This window comes from Antrostomus carolinensis, unplaced genomic scaffold, assembly GCF_000700745.2.
Source record: "Antrostomus carolinensis isolate BGI_N321 unplaced genomic scaffold, ASM70074v2 scaffold14023, whole genome shotgun sequence".
In the NCBI taxonomy this organism is placed as follows: domain Eukaryota; kingdom Metazoa; phylum Chordata; class Aves; order Caprimulgiformes; family Caprimulgidae; genus Antrostomus; species Antrostomus carolinensis.
The window spans coordinates 17,356-40,504 of NW_010303241.1; the positions used below are offsets into that span (position 1 = coordinate 17,356).

Below are 23,149 nucleotides of genomic sequence, written 5' to 3' on the forward strand. Positions count from 1 at the left end.
GTCTTAGTTTTGTGCTTCCTGTCTGTCATTAAAGGTATTTTCACTCATACATTTATCATACTGTACCTGATACTAACAAAACCAGTAGAACAGTATCCTACAGTAGTTCATGTATTACCTTCAAACTCCTGAAAATTCTGCTTAACATTCTTATTCTTTTCTTTTTATTTTTTTCTTCCCTGCCCTGACATATTAAATTAATCCATTGTAATGGATTCAGTTCAAAATTACGTTTGTGACATAATGGCAACTGTTCTTTTTATTCAAGTCAGCTTTTTCATTTCTTTCTGCATTTCCTTGCACGTATCTTTTCTGCCAAGCTGCTTTTGTCATTTGCCAATATCTGTGTTCTCTTTGTGCTGCCTGTTAAACCTGGAATGACGTATAACATTTCTGAGCAGACATTCACTTGTGTTTCATTCAGGCTTTTTTCCTAAAAATGTGTCTTTCCTACGTACCTTCTTAAAAACACATCAAACTTTAATTTAAAAAAAAAGTAAAAATACAGCAAACCTGTCGGAAAAACTCCCAACTTTATTAGTATATGTTTTTATTTCATACAGGAGGGGAAAACTCCTATTGTGAACAGGAAAATTAGCCTATAACTTATTTATTGTAATAACTTGGAGCATCCCACCTCCTAATGTCTTAATTTAGAAAGAACATAGGTTTTCCCAATTAGTATGGTGTTTTGCTTGCAAAACGCCAGGCTTACTTGTATTGCAATATGTAATATTTGTCACGGTATGGGTTTTTTTTCTGTCTATGCAGGAAACCTACAGTTGTAACAAAGTATGTTGGATCAGATGATGAACAAATCTTAGATGAAACTGTAAATGAAGATATTTCAAATGAAAACTCAGAAAACGATGTTGATATGAAAAGCTTGCCTAAAGGTAGTTCATGTCTTTCTTTGTTTCTGAATTCAGCAAACTAGCCAAGATAATGATGCAGCATAAATGATTAACTAGAATGTACATGTATTAGTAAAATGCCTGTCTTAGGTCCTGTTGGCTTTTATATATAAACATATGTGCCTGTGCACAAACACACACACACACCCCTGTGCACACACATTTAAAAGGAAACCAAGCACCTTTAGTTTTGAACCCAGCATACTTTATCTGTGGGTACACCAGGATGTGCTGGTGCCTTTATTTTCACTGTCTACTGCCATCTGTATAAAACCGACATTAAACAGGGGAAATAATTTATTTCTTTTCTTTTGTAGAAGTCTCAAACTCTGTCACTTGCAAGTCTTAGTTATTTTACTGTTCTGTCTTTGAGGTTATTAACAATTAGTTCAACAAAAGCAAGAATAATAATCTAGGGGGAAATGTCATTATTGGATCTGGTTTTAATCACCCTTTAAAACAGTTAACACCATAAGGCTACATCCTGCTCTTAACTATAGTGTGAGATTGATTAATCTCTTCCATTTCTTACCTATAAAAGTTACAGAAAAAATTGGAGGAACTACTGATGTTTACTGCATGAGTAGCAGTGTTTAAAACAGTCACTTTAAAATTATTTTTTTCAGAATGCTAGGTTATTTCCAGAGTATTTCCTAACAACAAGAGTATTAGAATTGAGCTCTTAGGTAGCAAAGATGGTTTTTCATTCACATAATTTTGATTAGTAGTCTTCTGTATTTAAATAAAACAGTGAATTTCTGAATTTTGTTGAAGTCAAAACAGGTTTTATTCTGTTGCTTCTTCATTTATGTCGTGCTGAAATAAATTAAGATGACTAAATCTGAATAGAAGGGGGAAAAGAGAGGAGTAGTTACTGTAAGGCTTTTGATAGATTTAAGTGACCTAACCAGAGTCCTTTATTTGTAGCACTGCACTGCAAATTCCTGTACTACACACACCCAGCAGTATGACAGTTCTGTTCTGCACATACCACATCAGGGCAGAGAGAGCAGAATTTGCTCCTCCTGGCCCATTCAGGAGGAATTTGGCTTTTGCCCTACAGCTGCAAAACAGATGTAGTGTGAAGTGTGTGGTGATTTTTTTGATTTTGATTTTTTTTTTTCTGTGAACATCTGTGCATTCAAAACTTTGTTGAGTTTTAGTCAGCAGATTGCACTTTTTTTTTTTTTTTTTTTTAAAGGTACTGTGCCAGCTTTTATTTAAACAGGACTTTTGCACTTCGTTTGGATGTGTAATGGTTTCCAATTTCTAAATAAAATTATTCTAGGTACAGTGGTTGTACAGCCTGAGCCAGTGCTGAATGAAGACAAAGATGATTTTAAAGGGCCTGAATTTAGAAGCAGAAATACCGTTAAAATGAAACCCGAGGCTCCCAAAAAGCGTGGAGGTAAATACAATTTAAAACATTTATTAAAACGGGTTTAAATTGTTGCTTATGACCACATTTGGTACATCTAAAAATTGTTCATTTTTTAATTATCATAAAAATACCTCCACTCTTCTGGCTTTTTGTTCATTAAGGATTCTAGCTGGCTGAAATTAGCCTCCATTGCTGCCCCTGCAATGCAGCAGTGAAAGCTAAGATTAGTTCTCATTAAACTTATTTTCAGTAGCTATAGGATGCATCATTAGGTGCTCAATATGGACCCTTCTTGCTTTGTATTCAGAACAGTTGCTTGGTTGCAGTCAGGTGCTACAGGTATTCCTGTTTTAAGGAATCATGTTGGAACACCATTGATATGGGAACATTCACTGACTCACCAAGAAAGCAACCATATTTGAGCAGGGATGTGTACAGGCATATTATCAGTCGGCGAGCTAATAAGAAACTTAAAAACTCTTAACAATTCAAATACTTTTTGGTTTTGTTTTTAAATTGTGGAAAATTCCCTACCAGTGCACCCTTCTAAGGATTATCTTTGAAAAGCTGCTGTGCCAGCTGGTTTTCCATAGCTGCTGCTAAAACTGAGGAGAGGTTAGGTAAATAACAGTGATAACAGAAATGAATCTCTCTCATTTTTTTTTCCAAAAAGTAAAGGAGAGGGAGGATTATGTGTAAGATAGTCAATAAGAATGCAGATATTTTCTTTAATACTACTAGCAGTATCTTAGTTCACACACCTACAGCAGTACCCAGGATATTCAAACAGCTCTTGTACACACTACTAGTTCTTCTCATTGCATCATTTGAAATACTTGCTCTCTTCCAAAATGTTTATTATGATCTAGTAAATGCTCTTTCTCCATCTGTGGTCGAAGAGAAGTAAAATGTGACTGTGTGGAAATGTGCTTCTGCACATATATACGGGCTCATGCGTGATTTTAATCACATTTTGAGTGTTGATGTTTTCTCTAAATTATTAATGTTTGAATGTCAGTTCTGTTCATGTGAGATGTCCTGTTCAGCATATAGGAATGCTTTTTCCATTTGTGTTTGGTAATTTTATAAGAGGTCCAACCTAAGTCTTCAGGGGTATGGTGTTAAAAAGATAGGACTCTTCTGCTTGAGCTCTGTGGCCTGTGTCTGCATCCCCAGGACAGTTTGTGTGACCTGCCCTTACAGCTTTTTTTTCCTCCATCCCTGGGGAATTTACAGGCCTTTCTTTGTGTGTCTGGACTGGTTCCTCATGTACTGGTGCCTGATATAAGAAAATAGTTTAGGAAGGGACGTGAAGAGTTTGTTTAAGCCATCCGTACCTTTATCCAGGGCAAGCTCAGCTCTATCTGTGTCACTGCTGATAATCTTTGACTTGATTTCAAATTTGTCCAGTACATGTGTTAAGCTCCTGTCAACTTTCAGGGAAATGGAACAGGTACTGCCTGCTACTGTGTTGTCCCCATTTCCAGACCAGGAAAGGTAGCCAGGCGAGGGACGTGAGAGCAGTCTACCTCAAGAGCAGCTGGATTAGGAATGTATCAAAACTTGTATTTTGTGACAAGCACAGAAGAGGTAGTGCAGATCCTTTGTTTCTCTGCCTGCACGCAGCAAGTCTAATGACATGAAGTGGCACTTACCTTTCTCTTGCTGCTAGAGTGAGGTGCCTAGCCTGTGCACATACAAAGTTAAGCATTACTGGTTTAAGCAGGTAAGCACGTAGTCCCAACTACCTGAGATCCTGAATTCTGTATTGTGCAAGTAGATAAATAATAGAAATAAAATTTAAATGCCAGTCTGTCTTGTTTTTTGCAAAGTGCATCTTTGCATTTTTATTAGGAGTTATATCCTGTTTATGCTAGAAATAGTACTAGTAATAGAACTCTTGCCTTTCTAGCATCCATATGCTCTTGCCCAACACTGTAAGAGACAGTGTCAGTCCTTACTTTCAAATTCTGTGTCTGCAAAATGGTTATAGTTGTATTTCTGCTAATAAACGCATAGTTAGGAATGTTTTTTTAAGTATCTTCTCAGTATTAATGAATTAGTAGTTGTTTAATTTCTTTGGATCATTGTAATTTGTAGTAGTAACACAATTTACAAAAGCTTGCCTCATAAATGATCCTCTTTTTGTTTTTTTTTTCTGGTGCCAGCTTGTGAATTTTAGGAAGGAGGCAGCAGTGCTTCCCCTTAAAGTTGTAGCGAAGGAGGAGGTGGCTTGGCACTTGACAGTGAATAATAGCTTGTTGTCCCTCAGTTGGCTGTTGCCCTCTGTGATTCTTACACCCACTTAAGGACTGTGATGTTTGACAAAGCCTGGGTAGGCTCCTGTGCTGCTTGGTGTAATAGAATGTGGTGTTCTTTTCCAAGTAGTACAATATGATGGATGCGTTTTCTTGAGGTTTACTGGCAGTGTCTGAAACGGGTGTTAGAGCTGGTATTGAGGTCATAAGAGGTGCTTTGCAAATCCACAAACTCTGCAGTACATGCAATCATGCACACATTAAAGTTGAAAACAACAAATCTTGTATTCAAAATGTTAGACCTGCTATTTTCACTGAATTGTAAGGGTTTATTAGTTGTTCTTACTGGCCTGTAAGCTATTTGAGACTGTACTTCATTAGCAAATTGCTAGTAGCTCATATTGTGTCTTGAGAATGTTCATTCAGTTCCTTAACATTGTGGTATTGGTGCTTGATTCTAATTCTGTGGCAGTGACTATTTAAAAATATATATCTATATATCTATATATCTCGTCTGTACTCAGACTGTAACCATTAAGTTAACCTTTTGAGTTAATTTCCTTATTGTATTTACTGACCATCATAGCAAAGGACAAGTCATAGTTAAGTGATGCCATGTCAAACCTCTGTCTGCTTGATCCCGAATTCAGTTTTTGGAAGTGTATGAACTGAGTGCATGAGCTTACAACTGGTTTTCCTTTTTCTTGAAAGCATCACTGCTGTTGAAAACAAAATGGTCTTATAGTATTAATTAGTTGGTTTAACAGCCTGGCATGTAGCAACCCTCCCAACCCCAAGTTCACCACCTTTCAGAATGAATTGGGAGATTGACGTTAAATGCTTTCTTGACCGCATGTAGGCACGGCAGCAGAGTGGCACACAAACTGCGGGAGCAATCAGCAAGGCAGTGACAACATAATACCATTGCAAAATTGTAGTTTGAAAAAAACCCCCAAAACAACCAATCCAAATCCACCATCAAGAAGAGAAGAAAAAGTGAAAAAAGGCTTTTCAGGCACTTCTATAAGGTTTTCTTGCATCTTCTGTAACAGTTTCCCATACTTTTCTTCGAGAAGCTAAAGCTAAAATACCAAAATACAAACATGAATTAAAACAGTGGTTTATGAACAAAGATTAAATGAGGAAGGTTGTACAGAATATCAGGGCTGCTTTGAAATTGTTTTAGTGATGACTCTTATTTAGGTGTGTTCTCATGGAGTGACCAGTTAATACAAACAAAATCTCTCAAATAATAAAAAAATTGTATCTTGGCCCCAAGTGAAGTATAGAAATTAGAGGAAAATTCTTTAAGTCTTTAAATGGGGAGTGGTTACAGAAAGATCTCTCATGCTGGATAGTAAAGTAATGGAGGCATATGAAAAACCTAACAGGCCACAATATTGTAGGAAGATGAAATAGGTATACACAGATTTATTTAAAAAAAAAAAAAAAAAGGAAGAATGAAGACAATTAATGTGTGGTTTATAATCCTCTATAGAGGAGGGACTACATGGAATTGTAAGCTGTACAGCTTGTGGGCAACAGGTGAACCATTTCCAAAAGGATTCAATCTATAGACATCCGACACTGAAAGTTCTTATTTGTAAGGTATGTGGTAAACAGTTCTACAGTTTGTACGGTTTGGTTTTGTGTAAAATGTCATTAGTTGATTTGGGTGGGATTTTTGTGGGAGTAATTCTTCTTTATTAGCCAATAAACTTTTCAGTTTAAACTTTGTCATTAACGGTTACAATTAAGGAAACTAAAAGCAGAAACCAAAAAGGCAAATACAGCTTACAAATTTATATTCTTATTTTCTTATACTCCAGTTAAACTCATTGTGGTTTCTTTGTAATCAGTTTTTACAGTTATAAGGCTACAATTTTAGTGAATTTTTTTGTGTTAATTGAACTGTCTGAAATTTCTACCTGCTCATAATGTGTTATAAGAGCAAAGTAAATTCTGGGTCTTCTGGTAAAGCACTGTATGTAAACCAATGTTGGAATAAGAAGTGGAAAAATAGCCTCAAAGCCATCTCAGTTTCACTTGTGTACAGCTCCTGGACTGTTTTAATTTATGGCAGCCTCTGTAATGATGGTCTACTCCATAACCCAAACCCAGCACCTAGGTCTTCAGCTATGTGGTTTCTTGGTGGCTTCAGTTAGGCCCTAAGCTGCCTGCAGTGGAAAGAGGCAGCTGCTTAGGTAAACAGTCCCAGACTTGAGAAGCTGTTTCCCTTTGACTAGAGATGTTTGGTCAAGAGTCTGTAAACATCAGCTTTTACTGGGTTTTTTTTTGTTTGTTTAGTATAGTTGAACAGATGTATAACTGTTCCAGAAAAAGAGGCATCATCATTTTAAATTCAGGTGCAAAAGCATCTTACAGATTTTGATTTCACTGATTTCACTGGGTAAAAGGACAGAATGTAGCTAATAGCTTATATTAATCCCTATTTGAAGTAGAGTTTCAAGTCCGGGAGGACTTACTTTACTAGCAACTGTAAAAAAAAACCCACACCTTCAAAATTTGGTTTAAAGAATTCAGCAACTTAAGCCACTGCTACTACTAGCTGAATTGTGTGTATTTTTTTCTTAGTTACCACTTTTTCCAATGAAAATGTTTAGTTTGCATCTGGAAAGTGAAGCCTTGAATGTTAACATCAGGATAAATACTGAAGACTTATGGGATTGATTGCTAACATAAGGAGCATACACCTGAAAATTGTAATTTATGTAGGATTAATTGAGCAAGGGAAGATGTGATGTTGATTTACATAGGAAATAGATGGAAAAAAATTACAAATTTGAGGTGAAACATACAGTTGATGTTCTAAAATATGCAAATATGCAGCCATCAAACAAAAGCCTGTTTAATTTTCAAATAAACCTTGAGCCATCTAAATAAGAAGTCATGGTTTAGGACCTATTGTATCTGTGGAAGGTGTTTTTTAGATTAACGCAAATATAAAAGGGTTAGAGTGCTGAAGACTTTTTCAGCTGCTGCTTTTAATTGTTTGCTTCTAATTAATGCTGAAATAGTATGAATTACTGAAATCTGGTTGAGATTTAATAAAAAATTCCTTGTCCTCTTGTTCTTTACAGACTTGCTACAAGTATTACATGAGTGATGACATTAGCCGTGATTCAGATGGAATGGATGAACAGTGTAGGTAAGTGTACAAAAACGGAAATAACACCCAAAGTTCTTTGTTTTGTTTCTTGCAATAATGAAATTATTGACAGATAAAAACCAGTACATAAGAGCTTAATCGTTTCTCACCAAGAAATGCTCATCCCCAGGGTTTTTGTAAATATTTGATTGTTATTTTAGTAATTACCAGAAAAATATTTTATAAAGAAATCCAATAGCAAACACTTGTAAGATATCACATTTTAACTAAATAGCATGCCATCTTACAGATACTTCAAATGTAGGGATAGAATCTGACATTGAAACCTTGTGAGCCACAGAAACTTTTCCAAATGCATCTCCCACTTTTGAAATACTAAAGTACTTCTCTGTCCTTATGTCTAATGTTTAATCCAGTCAAAATTGCGTGGTCTATGATGTCTGAGTTTATTTGTCAGCCATTTTTCAGTTCTTTATCTATGCAATTTAGACATAGATCAAAACCTGTTTGATGGTTTGGGTTTTTGTTTTTTTTCCCCATATTCGCCTGCAGTAGTAATGTACCAGTTAAGGCTAGAAAGACTTATGATAATTTGTTTTGCTGTAAAATAAAATAAATAACTTAAAAAAAACCTTAAAAAAATTCTCAGAAGAAAATAAAATTTAATTTATTTTTTCTTGTATTTTAGATTGGCACTGAAATTGTATTTGGATATTACCAACCATTTCAGCTTTGTGAACTGTTAATCTAATACCTTAATTTTCTGACTTTCCAACTCTCAATCGAGTTCTTTTCAGTCATGCTTTTAATAATGTTTTCAATGAATGACTATCTGTTTATCACCTGAATTTTTAAAATGCAAAGTCTCTATCAAATAGTGAAAAATGTCAACTTCTCAAATTTCTCAACTGGTTAATTTGGAGGTAAGACTCTGACATTTCTTATGTCTCGTTTCAGGTGGTGTGCTGAAGGTGGAAATCTGATTTGCTGTGACTTTTGCCATAACGCCTTCTGTAAAAAGTGCATTTTGCGCAACCTGGGTCGAAAGGAGCTGTCGACTATACTGGATGAAAATAACCAGTGGCACTGCTATATTTGCTGTCCAGAGCCTTTGTTGGACTTGGTCACTGCATGTGACAGTGTCTTTGAAAATTTAGAACAGTTACTTCAACAAAACAAAAAAAAGATCAGACTTGAGAGTGAAAAAAGTAAAATATACGACCACACAGTCAAGTTTTCTCCAAAGAGAAATAATTCAAATTGTAATGGTGAAGAAAAAAAACTAGATGATTCATATTCAGGTTCACTAACATATTCTTACAAAGCACTAATGGTGCCAAAAGACTTACTTAAGAAAACAAAAAAGCTGGTTGAAACTACAGCAAATCTGAATTCTAGCTTTGTAAGCTTTTTGAAAAACGCTGCAGAAAATGTAGAAGTAAGCCCAACTGTGCAACTTTGTCAGCTGAAAGCTTTTAAATCTGTGTTGAGTGACATGAAAAAAGCTCATCTGGCACTAGAAGAAGGTCTGAACCTGGAGATTCAAGCTTTGAATGTTAAAATCAAAGACAAAAATACCAAAGAGAAAAAAAATGATGTTAGATCAGAAAAAAATGAGGTGAAAAAAGATGAAGAAGAGGAACATGTGGCATTAAAAGAGGATGACACCGTAAAGACACAGAAAAAAGTTGTATCCGAACAGCCTGGCAATGAGCCCATGGATCAAACTGTTCCAGCAGTGGAACGAACAGATAACAAGCGTACTTCTGGGGAAGATAAAAGGTCTGGCAGAAGTGAAGAACCTCAGTATGAACCTAATAGTACAGAGGCTTTGGACATGGATATAGTGTCCATTCCCTCATCTGTTCCTGAAGATATTTTTGAGACTCTAGAATCTGCTATGGAGGTTCAGATTGCATCAGATGAGCAAGACAGTGGAAATACAGGAACAGATCATGAGACTCTAAATTCAAGTGTAAAATTGAGCACTGCTGTGAAAGACAGCAAAAGTGGTACTAAGTTAAAATCATCGGCTAAAGGAACAAAAGAATTGATTGTAAAATTGACTCCTGTTTCCCTTTCAGAGTCTGCAGTTAAAACTGAAGATCAAGACAGCAATCAAGAAAAAGGAAGTAAGGATGTTGATGTAATATCTAGAGAAGAAAACTGTGATTCTGTAAAACAGAATCATAATGCTGGCACTGAACCTTCCACAGAGAATGAAACTGTCTCACTTGTAGAAGAATCTGATCTCAGGAGATCGCCACGTGTGAAGACCACACCTCTGAGGCGCCAAACAGACGTCAGTCCATTAACATCAAATTCAGAAGAAGATAGCAATGACACAAGTAGTGAAAAACGTAAGAGAAAATCATCAAAACAACCAAGGAGGAGAAACGATAAAAGAAATTCTTCTGTTGATGGTCCTAGCCCTAATAAACTTTCTAAATCAAAAAAGCCATATGAATTAGATCATAGCTCAGATTCTGATGAGATGCCAGCTGTTCTTAAAGAGGTAGCTATGATGAGTCGCAGTTCTTCGGATATCGATAGCAATAGTGAAGCACTGACAAGTGATCAGAAGGCTTCAGATTTTCTAAAGAATCAACCTGTAAAGGATGAAAATGGAAAACGAAAAAGAAAAAGTTCCAGCTCTGGTTCAGATTTAGATGCCAAAAGAGGCAAATCAGCTAAAAATTCTGCTTCTGCTAAAAAGAAACGACAAAACTATTCAGATTCTTCAAACTATGATTCTGAGTTAGAAAAAGAAATAAAAATTTTGAGTAAAATCGAGTCTGCAAAAAAATCTAAGAAAAAATACTCACAAAAAGAAGATAGTTATGATTCCTCTGAAGAAGAGCAGAGGAAAAAATTAAGTAGTAAGAGGAAAGCAAATTTGAAGAAACGGAGAGATAAATCTTCTGAAGATGACTATGCTGAAAAGTCTTCCCCAGAGGAGATTAATCATTCTTCTAAAGATAAAAAAACTGGTAAGGGGTCAGCTGCTAAGGAAAAGAAAAACAGAGACTTAAAAGAAAAAGCTGTAAAGGGAAAGCATGATGAGTCTTCTGATGTTGAGAAATCTTTACTGGAGAAAGAGGAGAGTTGTCCTAAAGGTGTAAAGCTAACTGAAGTTAAGAAAAGCAAGGATTTGAAAAAGAAAAAAGCACAGGAAGATTCTTCTTCAGAGAGTACTGAGAAATCTACAAAGAAAGAGCACAATTTAGATTCTTCGAAAGACAAATTCAAGAATAAAAAAGAATCAGAAAGGAAAGCGAAGAAATCTGAAAAACTGAAAAAGAAAAGCTACAAAAAAGAACAAGATGATTCCTCTTCTGATGTTGAAAAGTCATCTCCAGAGAAAGGAAGTTGCAATTCTTCTGAAAGTGACAAAACAAAAAATGAACCAGTGTCTAAAGAAAACGAAAGGAGGAAATTAAGAGAGAGGGTACCTAAAAGAGTACAGATGGATGTTTCCTCTGATGCTGAGAAGTCTCCCCTAAAAGAGGAGAGTTCTTCTGAAGATACTATGCGGAGAAAAAAAAAACCTGAAACTAAAGAAAAGAAAAAAATGAGTCAGAAAAAGAAAATTTCCAAGAAAGAACAGAATGACTCATTGTCCTCTTCTGATGAGGAGTCTTATGAAGACAGTAAGAAAAAGATTAAAAGAGTGTCAATAAAAGAAAGTAAAAAGAGTAACTTAAAAAAGAAAGTGGTTGTCACTTCCTCTTCCTCATCTGAGAAGGAAGAAAATGATGAACAGAATTCAACAGGTGATGGAAGCAGCGATGAGCAGAAAATTAGGCCGGTGACTGAAAACTTAATGCTGTCTGCTGGTACAGGATTTTGTCAGTCATCAGGTGTGCAAAACATGTTCATCTACACTTATTATTAATATACTAATACAAGAAATTTGTGAGATTTGGGTAACATTTAGTAATCTAGAAGTGAAAATATTCATAATTAGATAATTACGCATTTAAACATTTGCAGCCAGTTAAGTTTTACGATACTGGTTAGGATGTGCCCGTTTCCATTTATGCAGCTTGTTAGTTGTGGAAAAAAAGGATGTCACTGTAAATGAAAAGACTTGAGAAGCTATAGTCTGTAATTCCAGCTGGTATTTCCTTGCAGCACAGCTTTGAAAAACCTGTTCCTCTCTTTGGATCCCCAGGTGCTATTTAGAAGAAATTAGTTTTAGGCAGTAGGTATCTAGTGAACTCAAATTTGTCAGTTCATAGTTATGCACTAGAGATGACTCTGAAGACTCGTAGCATTGTAGTACACACTTTAAAAGTCTTTGTGCCTCACAAAAGACCCACGTAGCTTAGAGCAGTTGGTGTCAGTTAACAGAAATCTGTCATGGCTGTTTTCGTAGCAGGTTTAATAGTAATAAGTATTTTTCTTGCCAAGATAGAACTACTTCATCAGTGTATTACATCTTTAGGAAATAAGAAAGAAATTCAGAACTGCTGAATTTGAACACTTGTTTTAAAGACCTGAAAAAGGAAGAGTGGTTTTCACATTACATGGACAGTACACATGTTTTTAATAAATTAATTTTCAACTAGAAAAAATGCAATCTATTTGCTGTTTTAATTACTGTGACAGGTACATTATTTCCTATTTGCTTCTAATGATGTTTCATAGAAATTTCTGTATGTTACTGTATCTGAGCCAACAATTACAGTAGTTTGCGAAGCTGCACCTAAACAAAAAATTAATAAAACAGCAAGATGTTTATGAAGATAGCAGAAGGGACATAGCTGCATTTTGGCTCTCCCAAAAACTCCTTGTAAGCAGATGCTAAATTCAAAATGAGATGATTGTTTGTAGTTTCTGTTAAAGAAATCAAACCAAAACAAACAACCCCCCCCCAAAAACCAAACAAAACAAAACCGCTCTACCCTCAAACGAACAAAACACTCAGATTTTAAATTAAACATATTGTTCTTCCTTTTTCATACCAACTTGATGCTGACCATCTTCTTTTCCTGCAGTTTAGTTTCTGGAGTGTTAATCTTTGCAGATGCAAAGGTCAAAGGTTGCTTTTCACAGGTGCTGAGCTGCTTTGGAATTGCCCTGTAAGAAAACAAAGTTTGATTAATGGTATTTTGCAGCGTTGTAGAGTAACAGTTGGAAAATAAGTGTCTTATTCTACATCTCATACAGCACTGTAATGTTTGTTCTTCAGTGTCCCCTGATGAACTAAGTTTAGTTGCGTCTCTGTGGATGTAATATTGGGACTTTTAGGGCTGTTCCTTGATGGCTGCCAAAGCAATGTTTTGTGCAGTGATGCTGCTGCTGTGGGAGATTGCAAATAGAGAATGGTTTGCGTAGTAGTGAGCTAGTGTCTTGTGTGTGGTAGCTGCCACGACTGTTGAAACACTCCCTACGGATAGACAGTTGATGTTACTCAGTGACAGTAACCCGTATACAGCAGCTCTCAGCATCACTGGACCATCAAAAATACTTGAAAAATAAAATTGCTTGTGTACTGTGTATGTTTATAGACCGGGTGTTGACATGGCCCAGGGGGAAAAAGTTGGTTGTAATCGATCAGAAGGTGTCTGAAGCAGAAGAGTGATTATTTGCAAGTCACAAGTGGAAAGGTTGGATGACTATTGGATGGGTGAGATGGAGAACAGTGTACAAATTGGGGAAAATGAGATGGTGTTGTCGATGATTGATAGTAGAGTTGGACTGAGAGGGAAGTGGGTTGGTTTAGCCTGAAGAGAGTAGGCTAAAAATAGGGAGTCTTAATTTCTGTCTTCTAATCACCTAATGGGTGCTTACAGAGAAGGCTGAGCCAGATACATGCCGAAAGGATGAGAGGCTGTGGATAGAAATTTTGTCAAGGAAAGTTCTAATTGGACACTAGGAGAAAATTATTTCAAACCCTGAAACTGGTTGCCCTGTCAAATTTTTGAATCCTTGTCCTTGAAAATACTCAAAACTTGACTGGTCAGGGCCCTGAGAAAACTGACCTCACTTTGGAGATAGCTCTGCTTTGAGGATGGAGTTGGAGTAGATTATGTCCCGAGGTCTCTTCCAACCTTATTCATTGTATCATTATATGAGAACCTACCTTTGTTATTTCAAGAGGAGGCAAACTTGCCCTTTCTCTTCAGTTTGCTTTTGGCTTAACAGGTGAATAAATAAAGGAGTCTTGTCTGCGTCTGAACAAGCTATGTAGATTGATTGTTGAATGAGGCTTACAGTCTGGTTTAACCAACAGGATACTTCTATTTATCTAAGCCTAAGAGTGAGGGACTTTCTGTGATCACCTCTTACACAGTCCTGTCAGGTTTCTGACTAGTGGTAATTCCAGGACAAGCGTACCTTAAAACAACTTGGAGTCAGCCTCTCGCAGCCTAGTTTTAGTTTACTCCCCACAGGTAGAAAATAAACAGTAAAAGTGGCGAATGAGGGGGTCTCAGTTCATCAGGATTTAGGGATCTCTTTTCCTCAGCTTAGTTTTACTAACTAGCAGATCTGACTTACATATATGTGAGTCAGAAGAATGAGAGAAAAGAAAGGGGAAAGGCCTGAGAGTGTGCTAGAAATAATCTGAATTCCTCTCAGTTCAGCCTGGAGAGTGCAGAGGAGCTTAAAGGCAGCTGTTGTGCTGTGCTGTTCTTTCTCTATTACCTGTCCCATGCTGCTGGTTTTGATGTTCTTTCTCTGTGAGACAGTATCCATGTAGTGCAGCTGAGTTATGATATTTGCAGTAAAGATAGCATGTGAGGTTTTCAGAAATGTAAGTTGTTCCACCTACACAACAAATGTACATGCATTGTATTTGGTACTCTGAAAGCAAAAATAGGCAAAGAGTTTTTTTTCTTGACTACTTCTTAGTAGTAGCAAGGTAGTTCATAAATTTGGTAAGTGATTCTGTAATACATTCGGGCCTTCTTTTCAGTTTACACAAATTCAGAGCTTCTGAAATGGAGCTAATTACTTCTTAGGATACTTAATTTCTGAATCAAGTGGAGTGTTCAGTCTCTGTATGTTTTAATGTAAAAAAAAACCCCCAAATTTAACAATTTGTAATAAGGAAAGAATTGTAAGTTGTTTGTAGTAGCAAGCAAAATGTGGATAAAAGTGCTGCTTGAAAAACTAGATTCTTTTATTAATAAAAATATTTATTTTTATGTGTCAGGATAGGTAACTGGCTTGTTTGTTTGCTAGCAGAAAAGTGCTGATATTACCAAGCTGTTTGTATATGGAGATTCCTGACGGAGACAATAGTTCACATGCTCTGTTGTTTATTGCTGATTTTCCATGTATAAGTGTTCATGTTTTCTGTTGTTTTTTTTTTTTGTTTCTCCTTCCTCCCCCAGGAGATGAGGGAGAGACTAAATCAAGAGCTGTTCCAATGGAAGAGGAGGAAGATGATGATGATGACGATCCTGAGAATAGGTATGATACCATCCGTAAGGACTTAAAAAAGATTATAACACACCCTAGGCGTGGGCGCAAACCGGCGCAACGGAAGAGCAAGCAGGTTGTAAAAACCACGACTGCCTGCCTTGTAAAGACTCGCTCACGGGCTTCCCGCAAGTTTGAACAAGGGGCCAGAAAACAGCCAAAATCCAGAAATGCAAAGAAAATATTTAGAAGTGTTAGCTAACACACCTTGCATAGGGTGTGTTATAAATGCACTGCAGCAACACTGTCCATTTTGTGTTCCCATTGAAAGTGTGAGGTTTGTGACAAGTATTTTGTTCAGGCAGGTAATAACCTACTTCTGAGAAATGTGAATTTCAGCTAGTTATATGAACAGAAGGTAAAAATTTGCATCTGTGCAACATGCAGTGCTAAAATGCTTTCAAATTGAACTTGGTTATTGCTGTTACATAACTTGCTTTTTTAATTGAAGCACTTTTTCTCAATAAAGAGAAAACACACATGAAGAAAACAGTATTAGATATTTTCAGCTGTTAATTAAACTGACTTTTAATCCACTAAAGAATACCTGAAGTGACTAAGGTGATAGTTAAGGTCCTGATTCTACAAGCGTTGTGCATAGGCTCAACTGGTATCAGAGACTAATGATACATACAAATTTTAAATCTTTCCATAGATATTTTAAGAATTCTGGCTTTTATGTGTTGCTTCAGTTTCAAGTTCAATAAAAAAGAATTTGTGTAAGATGTAGTTAGTTAAGACATGTCATAATTTATCAGTACCATTGTAGTTATCAAAATTAGCCTGGCTAGAAAATTTAAAAGCTTTGTCTCCTAATGACTGAATGCACAACATGAAGTATTGCTCAGTTACGAGCCACAGTTTCTTTTTGGAATTTACTGTAGTTAGACTAAAGAGTTGTTCAACAAATTTTTATATAGTATTTCAGAAACTAATTTTTTTGCCATATAGCATGTATGGGACCAGCTTCATAGCTTTGCACAGTTGCTGCTGGAGTCTTTTTCTGCTTCTGAGCCTTACTAGTTTAGAATATGGTATCTTTGTTTCACAGAGTTGTACGTTTTGATCTGTGGCTGAAGTTAAATTTTAAAAACACTGTTTTATATCCTTTACGGACCTCAGTTTGGCATCAAAATGTTGCTGCTGATGTAGTTCTTATTTTCAGTCATTAAATTTAATCAAATAATTTAGCTTTTAAAGAAAGATGCTCTTTAGGGACTTGACAGCACAGGGTCATAAGCAGAACATGTAAACATTGGTAATACAAGATTTTTTTTAAATGATACTTTAGTTTCAGTTCTGTTTTGGTTAATTTTTTTCCTTCTTTTTTCTTTTTTGTTTGTTTCTTAAGTGTTTCTGGTTGATAACTAAGCCAATACACTTTTGTAAAAGTTCAGTGTTGACCATACAAATGTTACTGACAGATCCTAATTATTAGTTTAAGAGCTATATGGGGAAATGAGTTAACACGATCGATAACAAACAAATTGGTATTATGAATTTGGGGTTTAAAAAACAATTTCTGTACTTTGTTTTTAAGCTGAAACTTTGTTGAAGTTTTTATTTAGGGAATATTTTGAATATATATTTATGAGATGGGGAGGTATTTTGTCAATAAACAGTTTTGTCAACCTTCAGACATGTTAATTGGTAACTGCAGTCTGATGCATTGTACCTGGCACCAAAATCAGATCTATAAAATGTAAAAAGAACAAATTTCAAGAAGTTAAAAGCTTGTTCTTCTACTTACTCAACACAAAGTGTTTAAATAGTTTACCTACTATTCAGCTAAGTTGCCTATTTTCTTCCAGGCCAAAGAGGGTACATAGTACCTACCGGGTATTTGTAGTGTGGGAGCTCTCGTGTTTGCAAGTCTCTAGTTTAGATGTTCTGTTATTTGCATACCTTTGGATGTGCATGACATGAATATTAATAGTCTTGAAATCACCTTTGCCAAAATGCAATATCCAAGTGGGTCAGCATATGACATACAGTGCTGTATGCTTTCATCTTCTGTTGTGTAATTATCTATTATTGGTCCTTTTGCTCTTTTAAATGGTACTGTTTTAATATGTTTGCAGTAGTTTTGTTAAGAAGTTAATAGTGTATTTGATGCAGAATGCCTTTAAGTATTTGATGGTTGCAATAAATTTTTGTAAAACGTTTTTCTTGTCCAAGCATTTAATTTAATACAACTCTGACAGCTTGAAAATCAGACCGTTTCAACAAAGACAGTATTTAGAACAAGGTGTTTGGCAGTTTTCACTATTTTTTTCTTTTAAACATGTATGACATTTCATCCAAATATTAATGTCTTAAAATATATTTTAAGTGGTTCTAAATTTTTTAGTAATATACCAAAGGGCTTGTTTAATTCAGTAGTGCTCTAGCTGAAAGAATGGTGGCTTTTATTAGCTACATAAAAATGTCCTTCCCCACCCAAAGGCTTGTTTTGGGCAACCTTATTTCTACATTTAATTAGTAGGTATTTATGAACACTACGTGTGAGTTGACATAATCTAATTGGTAATAATATTTCACAATAGTTAACTGATATTTAAAGTTATTACTTTTTAAGAAGAAAAAATATTTTTACAATGGTAGCATTGGCTCACCAAGATTTTTGACCGTATATAAATGAGTCCATCATACTGGCACTCCAAAATTCATGAACGAGAATGGTGCAAATTATCACGTGGATTTAACTCTACATCATGAGAGGCTGCACCTAGTATTCAATTTGTGCTGAAATGTCTGAAGGATAATTTAAAATAGCAGCCCCTGGGTAACTTCCAGTTTGCCTGTCTCTTTAAAAGTGTTTTATTTTACCATAAGTTAAAAACTACATAGTAACCAGTTCATTATTTATAAATTTATATTGCTGGTGTCATTGCTACAAAGGTGAAGTGAAATAGATTTAAATCCTGATTTATAGAAAATGATACATATATACTGTTATTTTATTCTAGAGTTGGTTTCATAGGTCCTGGTTGAGATTACAGTCCCATTCTGTAAGGCACTGTATAAATATGTGTTGGGAAAATGTCCTTTATACATATCTCCCCGATATATTTAGATAAGATGGAGTGGGACGACAACACAACATGCTCAAGGACACAGCAGATCAGTGGCAGAAATGAAGGAAATGCAGGGATTTTTATTTTTACTTTAAATTTCCTCCCTGATGTCTTGTACTGGAGGTGGCACAGCTCTCTCTGCTTCTTAATTAAAATTGTGTATAGTGTTCAGTTGTTACATCTGGTTGGCTAAGAATATCTTTTATGTTCTTGACCCGAGTAAATATTACAGTATATTTTGATTTGCCTGGGTTTCTCTGGAAGAATGTGAGTGAGGGTGTTTTCACACTGTCATAGCTTGGGTTTTTTGTGGTACTTGCAGTTTGATGTTAATGCAAATATTGAAATGTTAAAGCTAGCAAATGAAGTGTGTTAGCTTAGAAACATGGTCACTTTAAATGGGTTTATATCTTAAAATAGAAATGTGATACATTATCCTGAGCTACGTACAATTTAAAACCAGTCTTAAGAGCCCAGTTCTCAATTTATTCTAATTAGTATAAGCCCTTTGTTACATCAGTCATTTGCCAGATACATTTACAAGGCTTAATCTGTTTGGTTCTAATATTGCTCACACTTTGAATGCTTATCAGATATGTAGTTACCTTAAAAATAGGAATCCTTTAAATTCTGAATGTCTCAACAATGTCTTACACTTTTAGGCTAGCATTGGATCAGTAGAACACATTGAAGAGGACGTAGCTTTTTTCAGTAAACAATCAGTTTGATTCAAAGTGCTTGAATCTTTATCCTAGCTAAAAATGTCTGATTTTCTATCTCGGAGTATAAAAGCACTAACTTTGCTTTTCAAATCGGTATTAGTATAAATAATTAGAAACTAATAAGTTTACCCAGTCTGGTTGGTGGTTTTGGTGATGAGCCCAAAATAACAGCATCTTCTGTTTATGGATAGTAGATTTTGTGCATGGTATTTTTAGGTGAATGATATGTTTGCCTTCCCCCCCCCCCCACCTTAAAAAAAATTCAGAAAAGAACAAATCTTGTTTTATTAAGAACCAAAGTCAACCTTTGTTTAAAAATGTATAAATACATTTTTAAAGGTGACTTGTATGAAAGGTAAGTGTTGTTGTCCACGTACAAGTTGTGTTAACTTTTCTGATGTAATTGAGGACAATTCAAAATAAGTCAAAGGCAGTGTTACTAGACAGTACTTTCAGGATTTAATTTAAAAATAATTTTTGAGTTCGTTTTAGTGTTTCTACTTCTTTTTTGTCTTCCAAAGCAAAACTTTGGTGATGACATTGTTAATTTTTTTTAAACAAGTAGCCATACTGCTGCTGTCTGTATTTCCTGGAGTAGGGTTCAAGGCTAATAATTTATGATGAAAGCTTTTAAAGTGAAGCCAACCTGTGATATTCCAAGCAGTTTCATTTTGAAGAAAAAGTTCTTCTGACCGTTAAGAGAAGGAAGAAGTATAGTCTTAATTTCTTATATAAGGAGCTGTTTATTCCTGTTGCTTTTATTCATGATGTGGTGTGTTTAAAAAAACAACCAACCAAACAGCAACCACCACCAACAACAAAAACAGTAAGTCCCTTTTCCAAATCCTCTGTCAGGACATAATGCAAAAAAAAAAAAAAAAAACATTTGGAAGAGGATGTTACTTACTTACAGACTTTAGTAAGTTTTCATTGGGTTCCCACTGTGATCTGTTGATATGTATGCAATTAAAGCTTACTGAGAGTAATGCATTTTAATCAGGTGTTTCTTTGCAAGCCATTTCTCAAAAGAGGGAAGGTGTTTTGGATGCTGATGGATAGTCTGTGACTCACTGAGCAATCTTAAATATGTATTAAACCATTTTATTTCCATCTTTTATTAATAACTGAATATACATTAGCATTAGAATCTTTTTGGAAAATACACTACCAGTCAAAAAGTAGAAAATACTGTATGAGGAGTTGGGAAAGATACCTTGTGAAAATTCCCTTTGAAAATTTCCTTTGTTTCAGGGACAATTTACATGCATAGAAAAATGAAATACAGATTCTTGAAAACCTAGTGCTACATAAAAGTAACAGCTTAATTTTCTGATGTATAAGAAGCTGTACTTAAGATATCGCTGTTCCTTTGCCATTTCTAAGCGATGCCTAGGTTGTGGTTCAGTCATGGTTTTTGAACTGTTTTGACTGGTATAAAAGCTTTCCCATTCTGAACTATGTATATGTAGTATACATTAATTCTGAAAGGTGAGACAGACCAGATTTGACCTAGAGAAAAAAAAAATCTTCATTTAAAATTTATGACCATGGAATGAAAACTGTAATATTTCTGAAATTTATATGAGGAAGACGTGGTTTCATTCTTTCAGGTTTTTTTTTCCCCTGGAAGTATGAGTTCTCAGTTAAATCTTCTATTTTCCTGTGCTTTTGACATATTTTATATTTTGCTTTGGATAGATTTATATAAGATTTTTTATGTTGCAAGAACATGTAAAGAAATCATTTTTCCATAGTAACTTCTTGTACGTTAGCTGAAAACGTTCTGCTGCTGAAATGAAGCTGTGAGAACCTGAGCAACAGTTTGTGGAACAGGAAATAAGATTGTGATTTTTCTTTGAAGTTCAGGTCCCATAATGTTTGGTAAAACTTCTTTGTGTGTATGTCTATATACACATATATATTTTTTTTTTGTTATACTTGCTGTAACATCTAAATGTAGTTAAGTGAGGGAGGCAGCGTGGGATTTTTTTCCCCAAGGCACCTAGTAGCAGTTCATCCGGAGACACCATGAGTTGCTTCAATTATTACAGCATCTCCTTTGCAGTAGGGTGGGCCCAGGCAATTAGAATGGTAACACAGTTGAAGGCAAGCTATGTAGAGGTAGAGGTAATAAATTTATTTTTTAATCTGTGAGTTCATGCATATTGGAGTAATTTTTTTCTCCATGATTAAAACATGCATTCAGTGATACACTGTTTTTAACACTATGTGTAGAGGTAATAAATTTATTTTTTAATCTGTGAGTTCATGCATATTGGAGTAATTTTTTTCTCCATGATTAAAACATGCATTCAGTGATACACTGTTTTTAACACTACATATACACCAATGAAGTGGATTCAGTGCCTCAGGAAATTCATCTCATTGATTTAAATCAAGTAAGCATGATAACCATTTTTGAGGGGAGTGATTTTAGTATTAGGATTTGGTCTACAGCATCTTCACGTTCTTGTTCCAGTTAGACTTCATATAGGTGCCTATTCCAGAACTGACAAAAATCTTTCCCAGTGGACCATTAATAAAATGAAATGTTGTAAGTTTGTACATTTTATAACTATCTCCAGTCTTGGTGTAAAGCCTGAAACTTCTTTTTTAAGAAGCTTTATACAGATTTGCTTTCTAAAAGCAAGTTAACATGTTACATTTAACATGAGATTTTTGCTGATATATCCTGTCTTACCACAACGAGTTTTCATCATGTGTCTTGTTTTGTTCAGCTTTCAACCCTTTTTCTTTTTGAAGTTCTGAGTGGTCTAGGATTACACTTAGTTCATAGATTTACTTGAACAATTGAATAAATATTTTTTTCTGTTTTACTTCAAAGAATTGCCAAGAAAATGCTTTTAGAAGAAATCAAAGCCAATCTTTCCTCTGATGAGGATGCATCTTCAGACGATGAATCGGATGAAAGAAAAAAGAAAACTGGAAAGCAAATTGAAAACACAGGAGATGATGGTGAGCACGAAAAAGCATCTAGGAAAAAGTGGTGCTGTCGCACCTGTTATAATTTCAAAAGTCACTTGGGAAGATTATAATTATTAAAGTTTCTTCAGTTTTCAACAAAAACATGTCATTGATGTTGATAGGTAGTTCCCAAATAGAGGCCAGTATACATGATCCATGAGGATTATCAACTCTCTTACTCTTCTGTAAGTGTGGGTTTTTTTAAATAGTCTAATTTTTGTAACCAACTCGGAAGTCCTGGGGATTTGTGAGGAATAATCTATACAGAACAGTAAGATGTGTAAATACACGGGAGAGATTTGACTAACATAGTCAATGGAACAGACATTCCAAGTGCTCAGGCAGTGTAAAATATTTAAAATTTGAGGGAATAATGATATGATGTTGTCCATAATTTCCTAGAAAAGTACAGAATTTAGCCTAAATTCATTCAGGTTTTAATTTTTGCCAAAGTTAAATAAGAAAAAACTAACCAGTGTGCATGTTCTACTGACTCTTGTCTGACAGAAGAGAATGAAAAGGAAGATAATTCTGAATCGGATTCAGAGGAAGAAGAATCAAAGAAGCCTAGATATAGACACAGACTGCTGAGGCACAAGCTGACAGTGAGTGATGGAGAATCTGGTGAAGAGAAAAGGGTGAAACCAAAAGACAAAAAAGAAGGGAAGCGCAGAAATAGAAGGAAGGGTATGTAATCTAAACACTTCTTGACAAAAGTACTTGCTTCTATAAAATAAATCCAGAGCATGTCAAAATGGAGATGTGAAATTCTGTAATTTTAAATTTAAATTTTACACTTCCTTGTGTATTAAATCTAGAATTCTCTTACCTGCTTGATAAATTTTATGTAAAATGTTGAATACAAATGCAGCTCTCTCCACTTTATTGTGTCCTCTGAATTGGATTAATCTTGTTGAGTCTTAGAATATTGATCTTAAATAACAGAGGCAAGCACGGTATGTCTACTTTGTGAAAATCAGTCTTGTCCTTTCTCTAACTTGGTCTGTTATTAGGCCCTTGTGTGTCAGAAATTGCTTCATCCTAGAATTTAAATGTTGCAAGCTTTAGTTGAACACCAGATGGCACTGTGAAATGATGCTTGACTTTGATTTCTCATTTTCATTGTTGCGTGCAAGAACAAAGAGTCTGTCAGCCACTTGCATTTAATCATTTTGAGCAGAGGAAGGGAGAAATAGTAAAGATAAATGCTTGCTGCCATGTTGGTTAGTGGGGATGTTGGGAGTGTTTTGT

At 35.3% G+C, this 23,149-nt stretch overlaps 1 protein-coding gene across 1 annotated transcript in view; it reads left to right on the plus strand.

The window, feature by feature from the left end:
• ATRX (ATRX chromatin remodeler) overlaps nt 1–23,149 on the plus strand; it is a gene marked incomplete at its 3' end in the record, with an annotated part of 33,438 nt that overhangs the window by 5,938 nt on the left and 4,351 nt on the right. Inside the window, exons 4-11 of the mRNA XM_029084031.1 lie at nt 772–896; nt 2,203–2,322; nt 6,052–6,161; nt 7,655–7,722; nt 8,641–11,543; nt 15,027–15,105; nt 21,759–21,889; nt 22,406–22,585. Coding sequence (XP_028939864.1) covers nt 772–896; nt 2,203–2,322; nt 6,052–6,161; nt 7,655–7,722; nt 8,641–11,543; nt 15,027–15,105; nt 21,759–21,889; nt 22,406–22,585 — 3,716 coding nt within the window. The remainder of the gene's footprint in view (nt 1–771; nt 897–2,202; nt 2,323–6,051; nt 6,162–7,654; nt 7,723–8,640; nt 11,544–15,026; nt 15,106–21,758; nt 21,890–22,405; nt 22,586–23,149) is intronic.